Raw genomic sequence first — 22,911 nt, forward strand, 5'->3', positions numbered from 1 at the left:
TCGCGATACTCGGATCCTATAAATTCCCCGCTAGTCGCCGCCATCTTCACTCGGGCATTGATCAGGGTAGAGGGAGGGTGTGTTAGGTGGTCCTCTGTCCAGGTAGATCTCGTGCTGTGCTGTTTAGTTCTGTGCTGTGCTGTTTAGTTCTGTGCTGTGCTGTGCTGTGCTGTGCTGTGCTGTGCTGTGCTGTGTTCTGCAGTATCAGTCCAGTGGTGCTGTGTGCTGTGCTCTGTCCTTCTGAGGTCAGTGGTGCTGCTGGGTCCTGTGCTGTGTCCTGTTCAGTCCAGTGGTGCTGTGTCCTGTGCTCTGTGCTTCTAAGGGCATAGTTATTTCCCCAATATTCCCCTGTGTTTAAAAAAATAAAAAAAAGTTATTTAAAAAAATACCAAAAACTAATTTAATTTTTTTTAATTACCACAAAATTTGCACAACCAATCCTGCAGTATAAGCCCATTGGTACTGCAATATTACCAAGTTCACACATTCAGCAGTAAAAGTCCAGTGGTACTGCAATATTACAAAGTTCACACATTCTGCAGTATCAGTCCAGTGGTGCTGTGTCCTGTGCTCTGTCCTGCTGAGTTCCGTAGTGCTGCTGGGTCCTGTGCCGTGTCCTGTTCAGTCCAGTGGTGCTGTGTCCTGTGCTCTGTGCTTTTAAGGGCATAGTTATTTCCCCATTATTCCCAAGTTTTTAAAAAATAAAAAAAAAGTAAAAAAAAATTAAAAATTAAAAATTAAAAAAAAAATATATAATTATAACCAAATTTGCAAAACCAATCCAGCAGTATAAGTCCATTGGTACTGCAATATTACAAAGTTCACACATTCTGCAGTATCGGTCCAGTGGTGCTGTGTCCTGTGCTCTGTCCTGGTGAGTTCCGTAGTGCTGCTGGGTCCTGTGCCGTGTCCTGTTCAGTCCAGTGGTGCTGTGTCCTGTGCTCTGTGCTTCTAAGGGCATAGTTATTTCCCCATTATTCCCAAGTTTTTAAAAAATAAAAAAAAAGTAAAAAAAAATAGAGGAGGGTTTTTTAATTATATTGTGGCCTCGGTACCAAATTGTGTACCGGGGCCACCACACTACGCAGTCAAGATAGATAGATGCGTATCATAGATAAAGTACATTCAGTGGTGTGGGGCAAATTGAAAAATATTCAAAATGCACTGACATTATCAAAAACAAGAGGTTGTCACACGCTAAAACTCCAACATGTATATGATGGAGAGGATGGAGGAGCAGCCGTATGTGCAGTGTAATGCAGACCTGTTGAAGGTTTTTTATATATTTTATTGTGGTGCCCAGTGCCCACTCCTCTACGCAGTCCAGATACATTTATTGGTGCGAATCATAAAAGTTCAGGGTTTTTAATATATATTGTGGTGACCCACTCCTCTACGCAGTCCAGGTACATTTATTGGTGCGAATCATACAAGTTGATGGTTTTCTTATTATATATATTGTGGTGACCCACTCCTCTACGCAGTCCAGATACATTTATTGGTGCGAATCATAAAAGTTCAGGGTTTTTAATATATATTGTGGTGACCCACTCCTCTACGCAGTCCAGGTACATTTATTGGTGCGAATCATACAAGTTCAGGGTTTTTAATATATATTGTGGTGACCCACTCCTCTACGCAGTCCAGGTACATTTATTGGTGCGAATCATACAAGTTGATGGTTTTCTTATTATATATATTGTGGTGACCCACTCCTCTACGCAGTCCAGGTACATTTATTGGTGCGAATCATACAAGTTGATGGTTTTCTTATTATATATATTGTGGTGACCCACTCCTCTACGCAGTCCAGGTACATTTATTGGTGCGAATCATACAAGTTGATGGTTTTCTTATTATATATATTGTGGTGACCCACTCCTCTACGCAGTCCAGATACATTTATTGGTGCGAATCATAAAAATTCAGGGTTTTTAATATATATTGTGGTGACCCACTCCTCTACGCAGTCCAGGTACATTTATTGGTGCGAATCATACAAGTTGATGGTTTTCTTATTATATATATTGTGGTGACCCACTCCTCTACGCAGTCCAGATACATTTATTGGTGCGAATCATAAAAGTTCAGGGTTTTTAATATATATTGTGGTGACCCACTCCTCTACGCAGTCCAGGTACATTTATTGTAGGGATGAGCGCACTCGGATTTATGAAATCCGAGCCCACCCGAACGTTGCGGATCCGAGTCGGATCCGAGACAGATCCGGGTATTGGCGCCAAATTCAAAAGTGAAACTGAGGCTCTGACTCATAATCCCGTTGTCGGATCTCGCGATACTCGGATCCTATAAATTCCCCGCTAGTCGCCGCCATCTTCACTCGGGCATTGATCAGGGTAGAGGGAGGGTGTGTTAGGTGGTCCTCTGTGCTGTTTAGTTCTGTGCTGTTTAGTTCTGTGCTGTTTAGTTCTGTGCTGTTTAGTTCTGTGCTGTGCTGTGCTGTGCTGTGCTGTGTTCTGCAGTATCAGTCCAGTGGTGCTGTGTGCTGTGCTCTATCCTTCTGAGGTCAGTGGTGCAGCCGGGTCCTGTGCTGTGTCCTGTTCAGTCCAGTGGTGCTGTGTCCTGTGCTCTGTGCTTCTAAGGGCATAGTTATTTCCCCAATATTCCCCTGTGTTTAAAAAAATAAAAAAAAGTTTTTTTAAAAAATACCAAAAACTACTTTAATATTTTTTAATTACCACAAAATTTGCACAACCAATCCTGCAGTATAAGCCCATTGGTACTGCAATATTACCAAGTTCACACATTCAGCAGTAAAAGTCCAGTGGTACTGCAATATTACAAAGTTTACACATTCTGCAGTATCAGTCCAGTGGTGCTGTGTCCTGTGCTCTGTCCTGCTGAGTTCCGTAGTGCTGCTGGGTCCTGTGCCGTGTCCTGTTCAGTCCAGTGGTGCTGTGTCCTGTGCTCTGTGCTTCTAAGGGCATAGTTATTTCCCCATTATTCCCAAGTTTTTAAAAAATAAAAAAAAAGCAAAAAAAAATAAAAAATTTAAAAAAAAAATAATATATAATAATTATAACCAAATTTGCAAAACCAATCCAGCATTATAAGTCCATTGGTACTGCAATATTACAAAGTTCACACATTCTGCAGTATCAGTCCAGTGGTGCTGTGTCCTGTGCTCTGTCCTGCTGAGTTCCGTAGTGCTGCTGGGTCCTGTGCCGTGTCCTGTTCAGTCCAGTGGTGCTGTGTCCTGTGCTCTGTGCTTCTAAGGGCATAGTTATTTCCCCACTATTCGCAAGTTTTTTAAAAATAAAAAAAAAGTAAAAAAAAATAAAAAATTTAAAAAAAAAAAAATATATAATAATTATAACCAAATTTGCAAAACCAATCCAGCATTATAATTTATAAGTCCATTGGTACTGCAATATTACCAAGTTCACACATTCTGCAGTATCAGTCCAGTGGTGCTGTGTCCTGTGCTCTGTCCTGCTGAGTTCCGTAGTGCTGCTGGGTCCTGTGCCGTGTCCTGTTCAGTCCAGTGGTGCTGTGTCCTGTGCTCTGTGCTTCTAAGGGCATAGTTATTTCCCCACTATTCCCAAGTTCTTTAAAAATAAAAAAAAAGTAAAAAAAAATAAAAAATTTAAAAAAAAAAAAATATATAATAATTATAACCAAATTTGCAAAACCAATCCAGCAGTATAAGTCCATTGGTACTGCAATATTACCAAGTTCACACATTCTGCAGTATCTTGTGCTACATATAATGGAGACCAAAAATTTGGAGGATAAAGTAGGGAAAGATCAAGACCCACTTCCTCCTAATGCTGAAGCTGCTGCCACTAGTCATGACATAGACGATGAAATGCCATCAACGTGGTCTTCCAAGCCCGATGCCCAATCTCGTAGTACCGGGCATGTAAAATCCAAAAAGCCCAAGTTAAGAAAAAGTAGCAAAAAGAGAAACTTAAAATCATCTGAGGAGAAACGTAAAGTTGCCAATATGCCATTTACGACACGGAGTGGCAAGGAAAGGCTTAGGCCCTGGCCCGTGTTCATGACTAGTGGTTCAGCTTCACCCACGGATCTTAGCCCTCCTCCTCCTCCCCCCCCCTACAAAAAATTGAAGAGAGTTATGCTGTCAGCAACAAAACAGCAAACAACTCTGCCTTCTAAAGAGAAATTATCACAAATCCCCAAGGCGAGTCCAAGGGTGTTGGTGGTTGTCAAGCCTGACCTTCCCATCACTGTACGGGAAGAGGTGGCTCGGGAGGAGGCTATTGATGATGTAGCTGGCGCTGTGGAGGAACTTGATGATGAGGATGGTGATGTGGTTATTGTAAATGAGGCACCAGGGGGGGAAACAGCTGATGTCCATGGGATGAAAAAGCCCATCGTCATGCCTGGTCAGAAGACCAAAAAATGCACCTCTTCGGTCTGGAGTTATTTTTATCCAAATCCAGACAACCAATGTATGGCAATATGTAGCTTATGTAAAGCTCAAATAAGCAGGGGTAAGGATCTTGCCCACCTAGGAACATCCTCCCTTATACGTCACCTGAATAACCTTCATAGTTCAGTGGTTAGTTCGGGAACTGGGGCTAGGACCCTCATCGGTACAGGGACACCTAAATCCCGTGGTCCAGTTGGATACACACCAGCAACACCCTCCTCGTCAACTTCCTCCACAATCTCCATCAGATTCAGTCCTGCAGCCCAAGTCAGCAGCCAGACTGAGTCCTCCTCAATACGGGATTCATCCGAGGAATCCTGCAGCGGTACGCCTACTACTGCCACTGCTGCTGTTGCTGCTGTTAGTCGGTCATCTTCCCAGAGGGGAAGTCGTAAGACCGCTAAGTCTTTCACAAAACAATTGACCGTCCAACAGTCGTTTGCCATGACCACCAAATACGATAGTAGTCACCCTATTGCAAAGCGTATAACTGCGGCTGTAACTGCAATGTTGGTGTTAGACGTGCGCCCGGTGTCCGCCATCAGTGGAGTGGGATTTAGAGGGTTGATGGAGGTATTGTGTCCCCGGTACCAAATCCCCTCGAGATTCCACTTCACTAGGCAGGCGATACCAAAAATGTACAGAGAAGTACGATCAAGTGTCCTCAGTGCTCTTAAAAATGCGGTTGTACCCACTGTCCACTTAACCACGGACATGTGGACAAGTGGTTCTGGGCAAACGAAGGACTATATGACTGTGACAGCCCACTGGGTAGATGCATCCCCTTCCGCAGCAACAGCAACAGCTGCATCAGTAGCAGCATCTACAAAATGGCTGCTCATGCAAAGGCAGGCAACATTGTGCATTACAGGCTTTAATAAGAGGCACAACGCTGACAACATATTAGAGAAAATGAGGGAAATTATCTCCCAGTGGCTTACCCCACTTAGACTCTCATGGGGATTTGTGGTGTCAGACAATGCCAGTAACATTGTGCGGGCATTAAATATGGGCAATTTCCAGCACGTCCCATGTTTTGCCCACACCATTAATTTGGTGGTGCAGCATTACCTCAAGAGTGACAGGGGTGTGCAGGAGATGCTTGCGGTGGCGCGCAAAATTGCTGGACACTTTCGGCATTCAGCCAGTGCCTACCGCAGACTAGAGGCACATCAAAAAAGCATGAACCTGCCCTGCCATCACCTCAAACAAGAGGTTGTGACGCGCTGGAACTCCACCCTCTATATGCTGCAGAGGATGGAGGAGCAGCAAAAGGCCATTCAGGCCTACACAGCCACCTACGACATAGGCAAAGGAGTGGGGATGCGCCTCAGTCAAGCGCAGTGGAGACTGATTTCCGTGTTGTGCAAGGTTCTGCAGCCATTTGAACTTGCCACACGAGAAGTCAGTTCCGACACTGCCAGCTTGAGTCAGGTCATTCAACTGATCAGGCTGTTGCAGAAGCAGCTGGAGAAAGTGAGGGAGGAGCTGGTAAGCCATTGCGATTACACCAAGCATGTAGCTCTTGTGGATGTAGCCCTTCGTACGCTTTGCCAGGATCCGAGGGTGGTCACTCTTTTAAAGTCAGAGGAATACATTCTGGCCACCGTGCTCGATCCTCGGTTTAAAGCGTATGTTGTGTCTCTGTTTCCGGCGGACACAAGTCTACAGCGGTGCAAAGACCTGCTGGTCAGGAGATTGTCCTCTGAAGAGGACCGTGACATGCCAACAGCTCCACCCTCATTTTCTTCCACATCTATGGCTGCGAGGAAAAAGCTCAGTTTTCCCAAAAGAGGCACTGGCGGGGATGCTGATAACATCTGGTCCGGACTGAAGGACCTGCCAACCATTGCAGACATGTCTACTCTCGCTGCATTGGATGCTGTCACAATAGAAAAAATTGTGGATGATTACTTTGCTGACACCATCCAAGTAGACATGTCAGACAGTCCATATTGTTACTGGCAGGAAAAAAAGGCAGTTTGGAAGCCCCTGTACAAACTGGCTCTATTTTACCTGAGTTGTCCCCCCTCCAGTGTGTACTCGGAAAGAGTTTTTAGTGCAGCGGGGAACCTGGTCAGTGAGCGGCGAAGGAGGTTGCTTCCTCACAACGTTGAAAAAATGATGTTTATAAAAATGAATAATCAATTCCTCAATGAAGTACAGCACTGCCCTCCAGATACTACAGAGGGACCTGTGGTTGTGGAGTCCAGCGGGGACGAATTGATAATGTGTGATGAGGAGGAAGTACACACTGTAGGGGGAGAGGAATCAGAGGTTGAGGATGAGGACGACATCTTGCCTCAGTAGAGCCTGTTTAGTCTGTACAGGGAGAGATGAATAGCTTTTTTGGTGTGGGGGCCCAAACAAACCAATCATTTCAGCCAAAGTTGTTTGGTAGGCCCTGTCGCTGAAATGATTGGTTTGTTAAAGTGTGCATGTCCTATTTCAACAACATAAGGGTGGGTGTGAGGGCCCAAGGACAATTCCATCTTGGAACTTTTTTTTTTGCATTATATGACCAAGCAACAGTCGTTTGCCATGTTCAAAAAGTAAAACCAAATGTAAAAAAATTCAAGAAATTAAACCAAAAGTAAAATGCCGTGTCATAATTTAAAACAAGAGGTATTGACGTGCTCTAAAACTACTGTATTGTTGTTTATATTTTATAAACACTACACTTGAAAGCTTGAGTCTTTCAATAGAAAAGTAACTGTCCATTGCACGAATATTTGCAACAGGGACAATTTTAGGGTTAAGAAAGTCAACTAATAATAACACTTCGACGCTGTGTGTCTTTATAAACACTACACTTGGAAGTTGGAGGAGGTATTGTGGCCCCGGCACCAAATTTACTACCGGGGCCACTCCACTGTGCAGTCCATATTTAGGTGTATCAGATATTAAACAACGGTGACAGTTGATGCCCAATTTTTTAATTATATTGTGGCCTCGGTACCAAATTGTGTACCGGGGCCACCCCACTACGCAGTCCAGATACTTGTTTGGTGGAATTCAGACCAGTTGAGGGTTTTATTATTATATTGTGTGGACCACTCTATCTATACCACACTACAACTCTATACCACTCTATTTCCTACTTTAATTCTATTTCATACTTTAATTCTATTTCCTACTTTAATTCTATTACTAATTAATTACCATAAAGAGGAACAAAATAAACCAATTTTAGCAAAAGTATAATATGACTTAGACTTACAAACACTACACTTTAAAGATCGTGCCTTTAAATGAAAAAGTCAGTCTTCATTGCACGACTATGTGCAACAGGGACATTTTTTTGGGTTTACAAAGTCAAACAATAACACTTCGACCCTGTCTGTCTGGGGTCTCTCAATGACGAATTGTCTGTACCATGTTTGGAGGAGGTATTGTGGCCCCGGTATCAAATTGGGTACCGGGGCCACCCCACTATGCAGTCCAGATACTTGTTTGGTGGAATTCAGACACGTGGAGGGTTTTTTAATTATATTGTGGCCTCGGTACCAAATTGTGTACCGGGGCCACCACACTACGCAGTCAAGATAGATAGATGCGTATTGCGTATCATAGATAAAGTACATTCAGTGGTGTGGGGCAAATTGAAAAATATTCAAAATGCACTGACATTATCAAAAACAAGAGGTTGTCACACGCTAAAACTCCAACATGTATATGATGGAGAGGATGGAGGAGCAGCCGTATGTGTAGTGTAATGCAGATCTGTTGAAGGTTTTTTATATATTTTATTGTGGTGCCCAGTGCCCACTCCTCTACGCAGTCCAGGTACAATTATTGGTGCGAATCATAAAAGTTCAGGGTTTTTAATATATTGTGGTGACCCACTCCTCTACGCAATCCAGGTACAATTATTGGTGCGAATCATAAAAGTTCAGGGTTTTTAAGATATTGTGGTGACCCACTCCTCTACGCAGTCCAGGTACAATTATTGGTGCGAATCATACAAGTTCAGGGTTTTTAATATATTGTGGTGACCCACTCCTCTACGCAGTCCAGGTACATTTATTGGTGCGATTCATAAAAGTTCAGTGTTTTTAATATATATTGTGGTGACCCACTCCTCTACGCAGTCCAGGTACATTTATTGGTGCGAATCATACAAGTTGATGGTTTTCTTATTATATATATTGTGGTGACCCACTCCTCTACGCAGTCCAGGTACAATTATTGGTGCGAATCATAAAAGTTCAGGGTTTTTAAGATATTGTGGTGACCCACTCCTCTACGCAGTCCAGGTACAATTATTGGTGCGAATCATAAAAGTTCAGGGTTTTTAATATATTGTGGTGACCCACTCCTCTACGCAGTCCAGGTACAATTATTGGTGCGAATCATAAAAGTTCAGGGTTTTTAAGATATTGTGGTGACCCACTCCTCTACGCAGTCCAGGTACAATTATTGGTGCGAATCATAAAAGTTCAGGGTTTTTAATATATATTGTGGTGACCCACTCCTCTACGCAGTCCAGGTACAATTATTGGTGCGAATCATAAAAGTTCAGGGTTTATAATATATTGTGGTGACCCACTCCTCTACGCAGTCCAGAAAGATACCTTGTTGCAACGTTTTGGACTAATAACTATATTGTGAGGTGTTCAGAATACACTGTAAATTAGTGGAAATGCTTGTTATTGAATGTTATTGAGGTTAATAATAGCCTAGGAGTGAAAATAAGCCCAAAAACTTGATTTTTAAACTTTTTATGTTTTTTTCAAAAAAAATCCGAATCCAATACCTTAAATCCGAACCGAGACCTTTCGTCAAGTGTTTTGCGAGACAAATCCGAACCTCAAAAATAACGAAAATCCGGATCCAAAACACAAAACACGAGACCTCAAAAGTCGCCGGTGCACATCCCTAATTTATTGGTGCGAATCATACAAGTTCAGGGTTTTTAATATATATTGTGGTGACCCACTCCTCTACGCAGTCCAGGTACATTTATTGGTGCGAATCATACAAGTTCAGGGTTTTTAATATATATTGTGGTGACCCACTCCTCTACGCAGTCCAGGTACATTTATTGGTGCGAATCATACAAGTTGATGGTTTTCTTATTATATATATTGTGGTGACCCACTCCTCTACGCAGTCCAGAAAGATACCTCGTTGCAACGTTTTGGACTAATAACTATATTGTGAGGTGTTCAGAATACACTGTAAATTAGTGGAAATGCTTGTTATTGAATGTTATTGAGGTTACTAATAGCATAGGAGTGAAAATAAGCCCAAAAACTTGATTTTTAAACTTTTTATGTTTTTTCCAAAAAAAATCCGAATCCAAAACCTTAAATCCGAACCGAGACCTTTCGTCAAGTGTTTTGCGAGACAAATCCGAACCCCAAAAATAATGAAAATCCGGATCCAAAACACAAAACACGAGACCTCAAAAGTCGCCGGTGCACATCCCTAATAAAAATAATATTGTGACCTGTGAGATGGTCAAAATTGACTGCAAATTAGTGTTAGTGAGGTTAATAATAATGTAGGATCAAAAAAAGAGCAAAATTATGTGATTTTAGCATATTTTAGCAATTTTTCTAAAAAAATACAGATCCAAAACCAAAACCAAAACCAAACCACACGAGGTTGGTTTTGCCAAAACCAAAATACGAAGCTAATCCAGATCCAAAACCAAAACCAAAACCGCTTCACGGGGGTCAGTGAGCATCTCTACTTTTTACAGAGTAAAATTACTTAAATGAGGTAAAGATTGGGTCTCATCCTATACTTTTAATGGATTGCATTTTGCAGCTTTCAGTTGCACTTAGGTGGACAATTGTAGTTGAACTTTGCCCAATGTAAAAAAAAACAACAACTTTCAAACCTGAAAAAGCGGCAAATGTAAAAAAAGACAGTCCTGGGGGAAGATTTACTAAAGCTTCTAAAAAGAAAAAAATTAAGGTGTTGTCCATAGCAACCGATCAGATTCTAGCTATCATTTATCTAGTACATTCTAAATTAATGAACCTATACTAGAATCTGATTACTTGCTATGTGCCACTTTCACATTTCCTTCTAGAAGTTTTAGTAAATCTACCTCCTGGTGTTTCCTGATTTGTATAAGTAATACAAGCCATCAATTAAAAACAAATCAAAATCTTGATTTTGTAATATATGGTTTATACAGAGGGCAGCAGCCATCAGTTTATTTAAGTTCAGTTAAGATTTAAATGAACCTTTTTATTATATCTCAGTGCTAATAACTTTTAAACAGGATCTTGGGTTTTGCAAATTATTACTGGACATTACAGCTCTAAACCGCAAAGGAGAGAACTCCAGTAGTTGGCCTTCAGAGGCCTTCCATTATATCTCAGTGCTTCATCACTGTTCCTGTCCTAAAACATCCAAATCCGGATTTACCATTTATACTGGAGGTAGAATCCTCTCAGTTAGGTGCTGGCGCTGTCCTATCCACAGGGCCATCTTTTCCATATGGCACGATGGGCAGCTGCCCGGGGGCCCCACGGGCAAGGGGGCCCCATAGGCACGGCTCTTAATGCAAATAAATAATCCTGCAAAAAAAACCTACAAGGGTCACTGAGCAAGTACATCTATCTATCTCTATTTCTATATATCTATATCTATATCTGTATACATCTATATATCTATATCTATATCTAGGGGCCCCGGTGCACTGCTTTGCCCGGGGGCCCATTATGTTGTTAAGATGGCCCTGCCTATCCAAGAGGGACCCCTGTGATCATAGATTGCATCCATGTGCTTTCTTTTCTCGCAAATTCTCTACCGCTGAATTTAACTACAATGTAGGAAATCGAGAACTCCTGGCAATCAAATGGGCCTTTGAAGAGTGGTGTCACTCGCTGGAAGGAGCTGTTCACTCGATTTCAGTCTTAACCGATCATAAAAACCTCTTGCACATTGAAACCGCTAAACGGTTAAATCCTAGGCAAGCTTGATGGGCATTATTTTTCACCCATTTTAGGTTTGGCATTACCTATAGCCCTGAATCCAAGAATATCAAGACTGATGCTCTATCTAAAAGTTTTGTTCCCCACTAATTACCTGCCTGTTCACTGCAGCCCATTATTTCTTCTTCCATTATCTACGCTGGTTTGACCCAGGACCTGGGTAATATCCTTTGTGAATTTCAAAAATTAACTCCTTTGGAGACACGTGCAGGTTGCCTTATTGTTTCAGTTCATCTACAGAGAGCCGTTCTTTCTGATGCTCACGAGAACAAGTCTGCTGGGCATCCGAGTATCTCTAAGACTATTGAGATTCTTTCCTGTCCTCTGATGTCAGGAACTTTGTTCTTTCCTGTGAAGATTGAGCAAAAAAACCTCTAGAAGCTGTTCATCAGGCCAGCATATGCTCTTGTCTACCCCTATGAAACCGTGGACGCACTTGTCAATGGATTTTATTGCTGCACTGCTATGCTCCTCAGGACACAACACCAGATGGGTAGTTTTATTTCAGTAAGATGTCCCATTTCGTTCCGTTGACCAAGCTTCCCAGTGCTCAGACTCTGGCTCTTCTTCATACAGCAAATTTTCTGATTCCATGGCCTATCGATAGATATTGTTTCGGATTGTGGCTCCCAATTTGTTGCCCAATTTTGGAAGTCCTTCTGTATCCTCCTTGGGATTAACATCAGTCTCTCATCACCATATCATCCTCAGTCTAATGGACAGACTGAAAAAGTTAATTAATCTTTGGAATAATTTCTACGTTTCTATATTCTTACTATTTACGTATAGAATTATATGATAATTGGTAATCTTTGCTCCCGTGGGCTGAGTTCGCATACAATATATATTGTATATATATATGTATATTATATTATTTATATTATATTATATATATATATATATATATATAAGATATATACAATATCATTCCTCCACTTGCATCTCTCCATTTTTCTGTAATTTTGGATTTCACCCAAGAACTAACTCCTTGCTCTCTCTCAACCATTCTGGTCTCCCGGAAATACGTTCTACCACTTCTTGTCTGGAAGAAAGTCCATTATGCTTTGCTACGGGCCTCTTTTCAGTCCACAATGTTTACAATCGTCACTGAAGAACTTGTTCTTTTAAAGTGGGTCAAAAGGTCTGGTTTTCAACTCGCAATATCAAGCTCAGACAACCCTGTAATAGGCTTGGTCCCAGGTTCATTGGACCTTTCTCCATTGTCAAACAGATTAATCCTGTCGCCTTCAGGTTAAAGCTTCTCCGTTCACTGAAGATTCCAGATATTTTCCATTGCCCCCTTCTGAAGCCGGTTGCAAGTTTAGGCTCCGCCACCCACAGAGTTTCTTGCCTATTAACATGGACAATCATCAGGAATTTGTGGTAGAGAAAATTCTCGATTCCAAAAGAGTTCAGGGGCAAATTTATTTTCTGGCGCAGTGGAGGAGCCATGGTCCGGAAGAACAATCCTGGATTCCACGGAAGCGTTTACACGCGGCAAGCTCATCAGAGAATTTTCCCAAGAAACCAGGATGTCGAGGTTCCTTAACCCCTCCTCAAGGTAACCCGCGGCTCGTCCCAAATGCTTGCGTCCCGGCTGTCAATGCAACAGCCGGGACGTCATTTCCTGTTTCTAGGTCCCGACCGTCATCGTGGCAAAGCCCAGGACACTGTCTCTGAAAGCGCCACGTCCCAGCAGTAGAGATATGCGGGTGTGCGACAGAGCAGTTTAAAATTAATTTATATATTAGAAGTCTCAAGTGGCTGATTATTCCTCCAGCGCCTCCTCAATTCTGATTGGGCATTCTATGTATTTAAGGCAGGGAGGGCTTAGCCTCCCTGCCGGTTATAGCATTTCACTACCTGTGTTGTTGCTGACCTGCTCATTTGTCTCCTGACTTTTGATTGACCACCTGTTGTGACCCTTGCCTGGATTTGGACCTTGCCTGCTTGCCTGTAGCCCTGATCTCTACCTGAATTTTGGATTTTAATGTTCCACTTGTGATCCTGACCCTTTGGCCTGACCCTGACTACTCTGCTTGCTTTGGACCCCTGATCCCGGCCTGCTACTGACCACCCACTCCATTATCTTGGTTACCGCCTCCTTTTACAGCTGCGATACGACCGCCATAGATAAACTTTTACTACGCTGAGCTTAAGACCTGGGGGCATCAAAGTACCTGTAAGCACATTCAGTTCTACAGAAAAGACGGCTGCTAAAAGTGAAGACCTCAATACCAATTGTTCTAAAAGTTTATCTTGGTAACTGTTAGCCATAACACCATCTTTCTAGTCCAAGGACTGATTATTTAGGTTACCTGTGGTTTAAATGTGAAAATGTGGTTTTAAAGCAAAGTTGTAATAATAACTTCCTACACATTTTATTTGAGAGAAAAGCAGTGAGCTTAAAAAAAATGGTAAATTGGGATTTCTAGGTTGCACGCAACACTAACTGGTGCCACCCCACAGATTTCCTGATGAACTAATTCACAAAACTCACATGACAAATTATATCAACAAGTCACTCATGATATCACATAGAACATTTCAAACATTATTACATCACTGATCATGTACACCACACAACATCCCCTATGACATTAACAATTATATCAGAAATAACCTTTATCATACAGGTCATCCTAATAAACTATCCTAAATTAATCTTCAAAATGTGGGAATGGGCAACACATAAGCTTTTCTTAATACAGTAATATTATTTTTTTTCTTACAAATTCTAGACACGTGACTTGGCTGAATGTCTTGACTACTGCACCCTCCTCCTTTCTGGCTTTCCCCTCACGAGTCTTCTTCTATAATCCTTCTTGAATTTAGTGGTAAAACTGATCTCCCTTTCCCGTCACACCTCATCTGCAACACAACTCTGTAAATTTCTAAACTGGCTGCCCCTTAAATCCCATAGTCAATTCAAGCTGCTCATCCTCACCTGCAAAGCCCTCACCGGCTCCTCCTCTCCATACATCTTTGATCTCATCACACCCTAGGTCTAGTCTGCCTCTGACCTACACCTCTCCTGCCCTCTGACAACTACCACTTACTCCTGCCTCCAAAGCTTCTCTCATGCTGCTCCCCACTTATGGAACTCCCTACCCCACCTGACCAGACTCTCTCTCAACCTGAAATCTTTAAAGTGCTCCCTCAAAACCCACTTCTTCAGTATAGCCTATCCTACACCCACCTGAGTCTACTCTCCTTGTACGCTCCTCCTGCCTCATCCATATTTTGTCACTCTTGTCCCAATAGTTCCTATAGTCTCTACATTGCCCCCTTCATCTAGACTGTAAGCTCTCATGAGTAGGACAATCTCCAATCTCTGGCTCATATGTGCACTTCCTTTGTCTACCTCGTATGTACTTAATATGTTTGTTTGCTTAATTTGTATTTATATGACTTGTAATACTGAATGCCCGGTACTGTGGAGTTTGTGCCCCTTATAAATAAACAATGATGATGATGATAGGAATTTAAATTAATATTGCTATAAACACTTTAAAATAGCAAATAAATAATCAAATGCTCCAGTCTAAAAGACAAATGTAAGTTGCCACAGGATTATGAGAATTTAGGTAAGAAACATATATAAAATGTTAGCATAATTTAACAACATTGTATGAATTACAAATATCAAGGCTCTATGATGGCAAATATCTTTTGCTTATTCAGTTGCAAAAACTCAATTGTTAAAATACCGTAAATGAGGTTTATTGTTGTTAAAAATTGTAAAAAAAAAAAATCAGCAGTAAATGGAGTATGAATCCTATGCATATATTGTTTTCTTTATCCAATATTCTCAGTTTTCTCAGGGGTCAGTGAAAGGAACAAACTCAAGAAAACAATCATTACAAATACTGGGCTGACATAGAGTGGGCCGAAATTTATGTCTGTGAAAAGTATGCAATTTGTGTAGTATGCAGAATCCAGATATCTTAAGATACCTGCAAATCTGCTTTGTATGCAAATTGTGTTCATTTTAGCAAGATATGCTTAAAGCATATGATACAGTAAAAGTTCTAATAAGGCTTAAGCCTATTTTGTAGTATAGGCTAAAAAATAAAGAAATAAACCAGCTCTAGTGTTGACAGCCTAGGCAGGCTAGCGGCATGCAGTAATATTTATAACCGGAGCGTTTCCCATGCTTTGTGGTCAGGGCGTGGGAAAATCCCTGGTTATAAATATTACTGCATGTCGCTAAGAGCTCATTTGCGGCAGAGATCTCAGCTTACCTATTCATGCATTGTCCTGTTTTTGAAAGAACCTGGATTGCACGAAGAATCATTGCCAGCCTTCATGCTAATAGAACTTAAAGAAGTTCAACAAGGGTTGTATGAGGGACTTTACTTAGAATAGTTTTTTTCTATTTTCTATGTTTGTTTTTTAAAAAATCATAGTGTGTTACAGGTCCCAGGTAGTGCTCAAGGTCCTCAAATGGTTCCTCAAGTGCCAGCATGCCCTGACAGCAAATGGCATGCTGGGACATGTAGTACCACAAGTACTACAATAGGAGGCCAGGGCATGCTGAGATCAGTATTGCACCACAGAAAAATTATCTACTTTCACTTTAATTTTATTTAAATAAAATAAATAAAATCCCCCCCGATCTCTTGGAGCACAACTTGCCAAACTTGGCAAGTATGATTTTGTCTTGCAGGCCACATTCCCCTAGGCAATTCAGCCTGTGCTGACTGGCTCGAATCTGGTTGGTACCATGGCAGGGAGACCCTATCCTGCAGGCTTTCCTGCTACAGTGACAGCCACTCTGACTGGTGTAGCCTAGTGCTGGTATAGGAAATTTCTGGGGGACCCCATGTTTGCCGTCACACTGGGTTTGCCGATACCAGTCTAGGCAGGCATCACTAGAGCTAGTTTTATTTTTGCGAGGTTGCATTCATTTTTTTTCTCTTATATTTATTTAATTTTGTTTTTAGAGGCCAGGCAAAGTCCCTGCAGTTGATTGTCACCAGCACGTATCTTCCACCAGGGTAGAAGTAGGAGCAACACATACATCTCTCCTTAACTACGTAAAGTGTGTCAACATACCTTTATTGTACTCGAGCTATGGCAGCTTGCCCCTTCCTAAGCATAGAGTGGCACAAGATGCATCTAAGTTCCCCATTTTACTGTGCATGGCCAGTACAGAAAAGTACATTTTGCCATCCAATGTTGGACTTACGTCCAACTCAGCTTCAGCCCCACTATGTACCAAATAGTAAGATATATATTTCAGATTGACAGCTTCAAGTGAAAAAAGTGGCTATTTATCAAACAATATTCCCAGCTGTTAAATCCCCAAAAACGTCAGTTTTCGGGAATTAACCGCAAAAATGTAATTTATCATCATTGCATCACAGCAGATAGCTGCTTTGTATCTGTGTTCGTTTTACTGAGCAGTCCCCATAAAAATGTATGGGGAGTGCTTAGTAACGCTATTTATCAATAGCCGAAGATTAACATTTTACACTTTATTTTCACGGTAATGTACAACCAGCTGAAGTTGGACAGCCCATGTGTTAATAGTTTGTTCTTCACTGCTGTTTGCACCACACAGTAGGGTTCTCTGTGTGCATGCCGGATGTTTTTGATCAGCGCATGCGCACATGGATTCAAAGCAGGAAACCAGATCGCAATCATGACCGCAAGTGAAGAGCCAGCGTAAAAGTGTTACACTTCACAGGAACAGTCGATATTTTAAACGGCTGTTCCTGTGAAGATTTTTTAATAAATATGAAAGATCTTTCAATCCTTATCTATGCAATGAGGATTAACAAGCATCTTTCATATTATGTGGTGCTACATAAATAAGGGCCTATATCACTGACTCTTGAATTCATTTAGCTTTTTTCTGGTTTACTGAAGTAAAACTAAAAAAAAATGTTTTCTAATGTTTACCATAATCATTACATTCCCAACTGACAACCATTTCACACAGACCACTTATTCACTGCAGTTTTTAAAATGCCCACATTATGAACATCTTAAAATCGTGTGCCTTAGTTTGTACACTTTTGAAAACTGAAGAGACAGAGAAAAAGTGAAATACACATGTGTCAACCATATAAAGACTGCTGCAGTGGGCAACAGTTAAACAGTATACAGAGGATATCTGTAGTTTTATATTTCACAAAAGCCAAAACAATTTTCTCATAAGTATCTTACCTGGTCTGTGAGTTTCATGACAGCCATTGTTGAAGAAGAACAGGTTGCTCACATGCAAAATCTGATCAGGAAATGGCATCCAGATTCAAGATTGTAACAAAAAATGTCTTATGCAGGCATACACAACCACAGCTGTCTCTGACTGTTCTAAGACTGCTGATACAGGAAGTGTAGAGTATTCAACTCGACTGCATATGACATCATCACATACAAGACACCCTTATTCTGTTTTTCTCTATCTTCTATATCTCATATAAGCATGGTTGCCATCTGCTGGCTAGAAACTTAAAACATAGCAGAGTTCCTGTGTCTTGCATAACAATTGACATATGCCATTTGTAAAAGAAGTAGAATGTGGAATTGAGGAAAGCAAACAGATAGCATGATGACTGAAGTTGACAATTATTATGATCGTAGATTTCTAAGCTGCTACAATGTTCTTTATCACCAGGCAGTGGGGCAAACTGGACATACATAAAACAGGGACATACAAGGTAGAAAAAATAACCGCAGAAATGAAAACAGAGGGTACAGCTGAAACAAGAGGAGCGAGTGTGGCTCAGAGTGGAGAATGGGACAGTTGTGAGGGTGCTAGATGTATGGGCAGAGCCGCCGAGAGGGGGGGGGAGCCGGGCCCTCGCTGATATTTTTTTTTTTCATTTTCTTTTTTTTTTTTTAAAAATGTATCTTGCGTTGGTGGGGAGAGCTGTAAGAAATAAAAAAATAAATAAAATAAACACTCACGCGTCCCTCCTCTCCTGTCTTCTCCATTCACACTGACTGTCAGGCGTGACGTCATCAAGTCACGCCCATCAGTCAGTCAGTGAGGAGCGCCGCAGCATGAGGAAAGAAGAGAAGAAGAGAAAAGAAAAAAAAGAACCTACCAAAAGGTAAGTAAAGAAACGGAGAGTCAAGGGGAGGAAAACAGAAAGGGACAGTGCTATAAAGAAGGGGCAGAGAGGCATAGAGGAAAACAGGGGCAAAGAATAAAAAAAAGGGGCAGAGAGGAAAAAAAGGTGCAAAGAGGCACAGAATAAAAAAGGGCAGAGAGACACAGAGGAAAAAAAAGGTGCAAAGAGGCACAGAATAAAAAAGGGCAGAGAGGCACAGAGGAAAAAAAGGTGCAAAGAGGCACAGAAGAAAAAAGGGCAGAGAGGCACAGAATAAAAAAGGGGCAGAGAGGCACAGAGGAAGTAAAAGGGGCAAAGAGGCACAGAGGAAAAAAAAAAGGGGCAAAGAGGCACAGAATAAAAAAGGGCAGAGAGGCACAGAGGGGAAAAAAAGGGGCAAAGAGGCACAGAGGGGGGAAAAAGGGGCAAAGAGGCACAGAGGGGGAAAAAGGGGCAAAGAGGCACAGAATAAAAAAAAGGGGCAAAGAGGCACAGAGGAAAAAAGGGGGCAGAGAGGCACAGAATAAAAAAAGGGGCAGAGAGGCACAGAAAAAAAAGGGGCAAAGAGGCACAGAATAAAAAAAGGGGCAGAGAGGCACAGAATAAAAAAAGGGGCAGAGAGGCACAGAGGGGAAAAAAGTGGCACAGAGGGAAAAAAAAGTGGCAAAGAGGCACAGAGGAAAAAAAGGGGCAAAGGCACAGAATAAAAAAATGGGCAAAGAGGCACAGAATAAAAAAAAGGGGCACAGAATATAAAAGGGGCAAAGAGGCACAGAATAAAAAAAGGAGCAAAGAGGCACAGAGGAAAGAAATGGGCAAAGAGGCACAGAGGAAAAAAAGGGGCAAAGAGGCACAGAATTAAAAAAAAGGGGCAAAGAGGCACAGAATAAAAAAAAGGGGCAGAGAGGCACAGAGTTAAAAAAAGGGAAGAGAGGCACAGAGTAAAAAAAAGGGGCAAAGAGACACAGAATAAAAAAAAGGGGCAGAGAGGCACAGAGTTAAAAAAAGGGAAGAGAGGCACAGAGGGAATAAAAAGGGGGGAACGCAGCATGGAGGGCGCAGTGTATGAACCAGTGACCGTCTCTGGTATTAAATGCGGTTTTCCACTCGTCTCCTCTGCGAATTCTCATTAGGTTATAGGCTCCCCTGAGGTCCAACTTAGTAAAGATCTGTGCCCCTCGAATACGGTCAAAGAGCTCAGAGATTAAAGGAAGGGGGTAGCGATTTTTAATCGTGATGGCATTTAGTCTCCTGTAATCAATGTACGGTCTGAGAGAGCCGTCCTTCTTCTTTACAAAAAAGAAGCCTGCACCTGCTGGAGAAGATGATTTCCTAATGAATCACTTCATGAGGTTCTCAGCCACATACTCCGACATAGCCTGTGTCTCGGGCAAGGACAGTTGGTATACCCTGCCTCTAGGAATGTTCTTTCCAGGGATGAGGTCGATGGGGCAATCCCAAGGCCGATGGGGAGGAAGGATCTCGGAAGCAGTTTTAGAGAACACATCAGCGAACTCAGAGTAGACTTCAGGAAGGCCCACCAAGGAAGAGGTACAAAGACAGGCCAGCGGGTTTAGGTGGGAAAACGGATCTCAGACATCTTTTATTGCAGGATGAACCCCAGCGGATAACTTGAGCTCGCTGCCAGTCGAATTGTGGAGAATGGAGCTTCAGACAGGGTAGACCCAAGATGATAGGGTTAATGGATTGGGGTAGCACAAGGAAACTTATAGTCTTGGAGTGAAGTGCTCCTATCTCCATCCAGAGAGGAGAAGTAGAGAGAGAGATTGAGGCATTGGAGACTCTATTTCCGTCCACCGCAGTGAGCATCAAATGTTGAGACAAGGGTATAGTATCCAGACAGAGTTCGGTCACTAGTTTGGAAGAGATGAAGTTCCCTGCAGACCCCGAGTCCACAAAGGCCCAGGTAGTAAATGGGCCATTAGGGAAAACCAAGGTGACTGGCATCAAGAACTCCGACTCCTTCCAAAGGTAGGGAGAAAGGGACTGGGGTCCTAGGTTGACCTCCCTACTATCACCTAGGAGGTGGCGTTTCCCGGCCTCTTGGGATAAACGGAGAGAAGATGTCCTGGTTCACCGCAATACAAGCAGAGGCGGTATTTCATACATCTCTCACGTTCCTCTGGGGACAGAGAGGACGGCCGATCTGCATAGGCTCCTCTGCAGGCGGAGTAGGAGGAATAAAGTTAGGTGCCAAACGAGGAAACGGCCGGCGAGTGCGGTCCCGTTTGAGAGCTCGTTCCCTGTGGCGGATGTCCACCTTAACACACAGGGATATGAGGTCATCCAGATTGGAAGGAAGATCACGAGAAGCTAAATCATCCTTGATGCGCTCATTAAGGCCTTGCCAGAAGGTAGCGATGAGAGCTTCGTCGTTCCATCGGAGTTCGGCTGCAAGGGTTCGAAATTGTACCGCATATTGTCCTGCTGTAAGAGAGCCTTGGCGTAATCCTAGGAGACCAGAGGCGGCTGAAGAGATTCTTCCGGGTTTATCAAATACCTTGCGGAATATTTCAATGAAGACCACAGAATTTTGTAGTATGGGGTCCTCTCGTTCCCAGAGAGGGGAAGCCCAGGCCAATGCTTGCCCTGAGAGAAGTGAAATTAAATAGGCCACTTTTGCTCTTTCTGACAAGAAATTCTCTGGAGCCAACTCGAATTGAATCGAACACTGGTTGAGGAAGCCACGGCATTTCAACGGATCGCCATTATATTTCTCGGGAGGAGGAAGACGGAGGCTTCTGACGGTAGTACCCCTAGCGGGGATGGTAGGATCTGATGCAGCAGAGGAAGTGGTAGATGGTGATGCTTGCAAGGAGTCCAGACGGGAGATGACTCCCTGAATGCATTGCAATAATTGGGCCTGGCTGGATTCTTGTCATTCAACTCTTTGACCCAGGTGAATTAATAAGTCGCGGGACGAAGGTTCGTCCGGTCCGCTCATGGCCCGGTCACACTTTTACACAAGGAATATCACTGACTGGTATTAGCGCTACTAACCTGAGAGGCGCGGAGTCTAACACACCACCGGTGTTCACCAGGGACCCCCGCAAGGAGGTTTGGGCTTTGCTGCGTGCAATGTGCAGGTCGCGGTTCTCCCAGGAAGTCACCAGTGCAGCGATTAGAGGGTAGTCAGACAGGCCGAGTCGAAACCAAGGAAGCGAGGTACCACGGAGAGTAGGCAAGAGTAGTCAGGAACGGTCCAAAGGTCAATACCAGTGCGGGCAGCGAAGTACAAGGGATATCCGGAAGAGAGGTCAAACAAGCCAAGGAGTCAAATACACAGGAGGTCAGGAACAGGAATATAAACTAAATGCTGGAGCTGGTTAGAACCAATACTCTGGCACTAGACATGTGTCAGAGGCTGCTTTAAGTACTCTAAGGTGCCTCCTGATTGCGTTAGGGAGATTTAGGCGGTTAAGACATGCTGGCTGCAGACAGGTGAGTAGATATAGAGTTCTGCTGCTAGGCAACAGAACGAGGATTGCGGAGAGAAGGTGTCCATCTGCGGCACCTGTGGAGAGCGCGGAGACGGCACCTGACAGCCACAGAGCAGACAGCGCTGTGAGAAGCCTCAAAGCAGACAGCACCAAGTGGTAACTCGGGCTGAACCGCATAGAGTGGCAACTCGGGCTGAACCGCATGGACAGGCAACTCGGGCTAAACCGCATGGACAGGCAACTCGGGATGAACCGCATGGACAGGCACCTCGGGCTGTACCACATGGACAGGCAACTCGGGTTGAACCGCATAGACAGGCAACTCGGGCTGAACCGCATAGCCAGGCAACTCTTCTGGAGCAGACTGGAAAGACAGGACCCCCTCTGGAGCAGGCTTTAAGGGCAGCGCCCTCTCTGGAGCAGGCTTTAAGGGCAGTGCCCCCTCTGGAGCAGGCTGTAGCTCAGGAAGAGAGACAGCAGCTGAAGACTCGGAACTGGAGACAGCGGCTGAAGACTCGGAACTGGAGACAGCGGCTGAAGACTCGGAACTGGAGACAGCGGCTGAAGACTCGGAACTGGGTAGCACGGTGCCAGGAGACTCGGGTGCAGAGGCAGCGGCAGCAGACTCGGGACCGGACACAGTGGCAGCAGACTCGGGACCGGACACAGTGGCAGCAGACTCGGGACCGGACACAGTGGCAGCAGACTCGGGATCGGACACAGTGGCTGCAGACTCGGGACCGGACACAGTGGCTGCAGACTCGGGACCGGACACAGTGGCTGCAGACTCGGGACCGGACACAGTGGCAGCAGACTCCAAGCTGGAGGCAGATGATGACACCTCAGAGCTTGAGGCAGAGGCTGGAACCTCAGGACTGGAGGCAGAGGCTGGGACCTCAGGGCTAGAGGCAGAGGCTGGGACCTCAGGGCTGGAGGCAGAGGCTGGCACCTCAGGGCTGGAGGCAGAGGCTGGCACCTCGGAACAGGAGACAGAGGCTGGCACCTCGGAACAGGAG

The 22,911-nt window shown here is 43.5% G+C and overlaps 1 protein-coding gene across 8 annotated transcripts in view; it reads right to left on the minus strand.

Moving 5' to 3' along the window:
• The window catches only part of ANKRD44 (ankyrin repeat domain 44), a 372,760-nt gene extending 355,070 nt beyond the window's left edge, over positions 1–17,690 (minus strand). For 7 of the 8 annotated variants that reach the window (XR_012678247.1, XM_075179968.1, XM_075179967.1 and 4 more), the window contains exon 1: positions 17,545–17,684. Coding sequence is in view for 7 of the 8 variants with exons in the window: in XM_075179968.1 (XP_075036069.1) it covers positions 17,545–17,571 (27 nt within the window). In the remaining variant the exon portion in view is untranslated. Of the gene's footprint in view, positions 1–17,544 lie in introns of all 8 variants that reach the window. The other variant, XM_075179969.1, reaches the window with a different exon arrangement.
• Positions 17,691–22,911: the final 5,221 nt, after the last annotated feature.

Source organism: Mixophyes fleayi, chromosome 7 (genome assembly GCF_038048845.1).
Source record: "Mixophyes fleayi isolate aMixFle1 chromosome 7, aMixFle1.hap1, whole genome shotgun sequence".
NCBI classification, from domain to species: Eukaryota; Metazoa; Chordata; class Amphibia; order Anura; family Limnodynastidae; genus Mixophyes; species Mixophyes fleayi.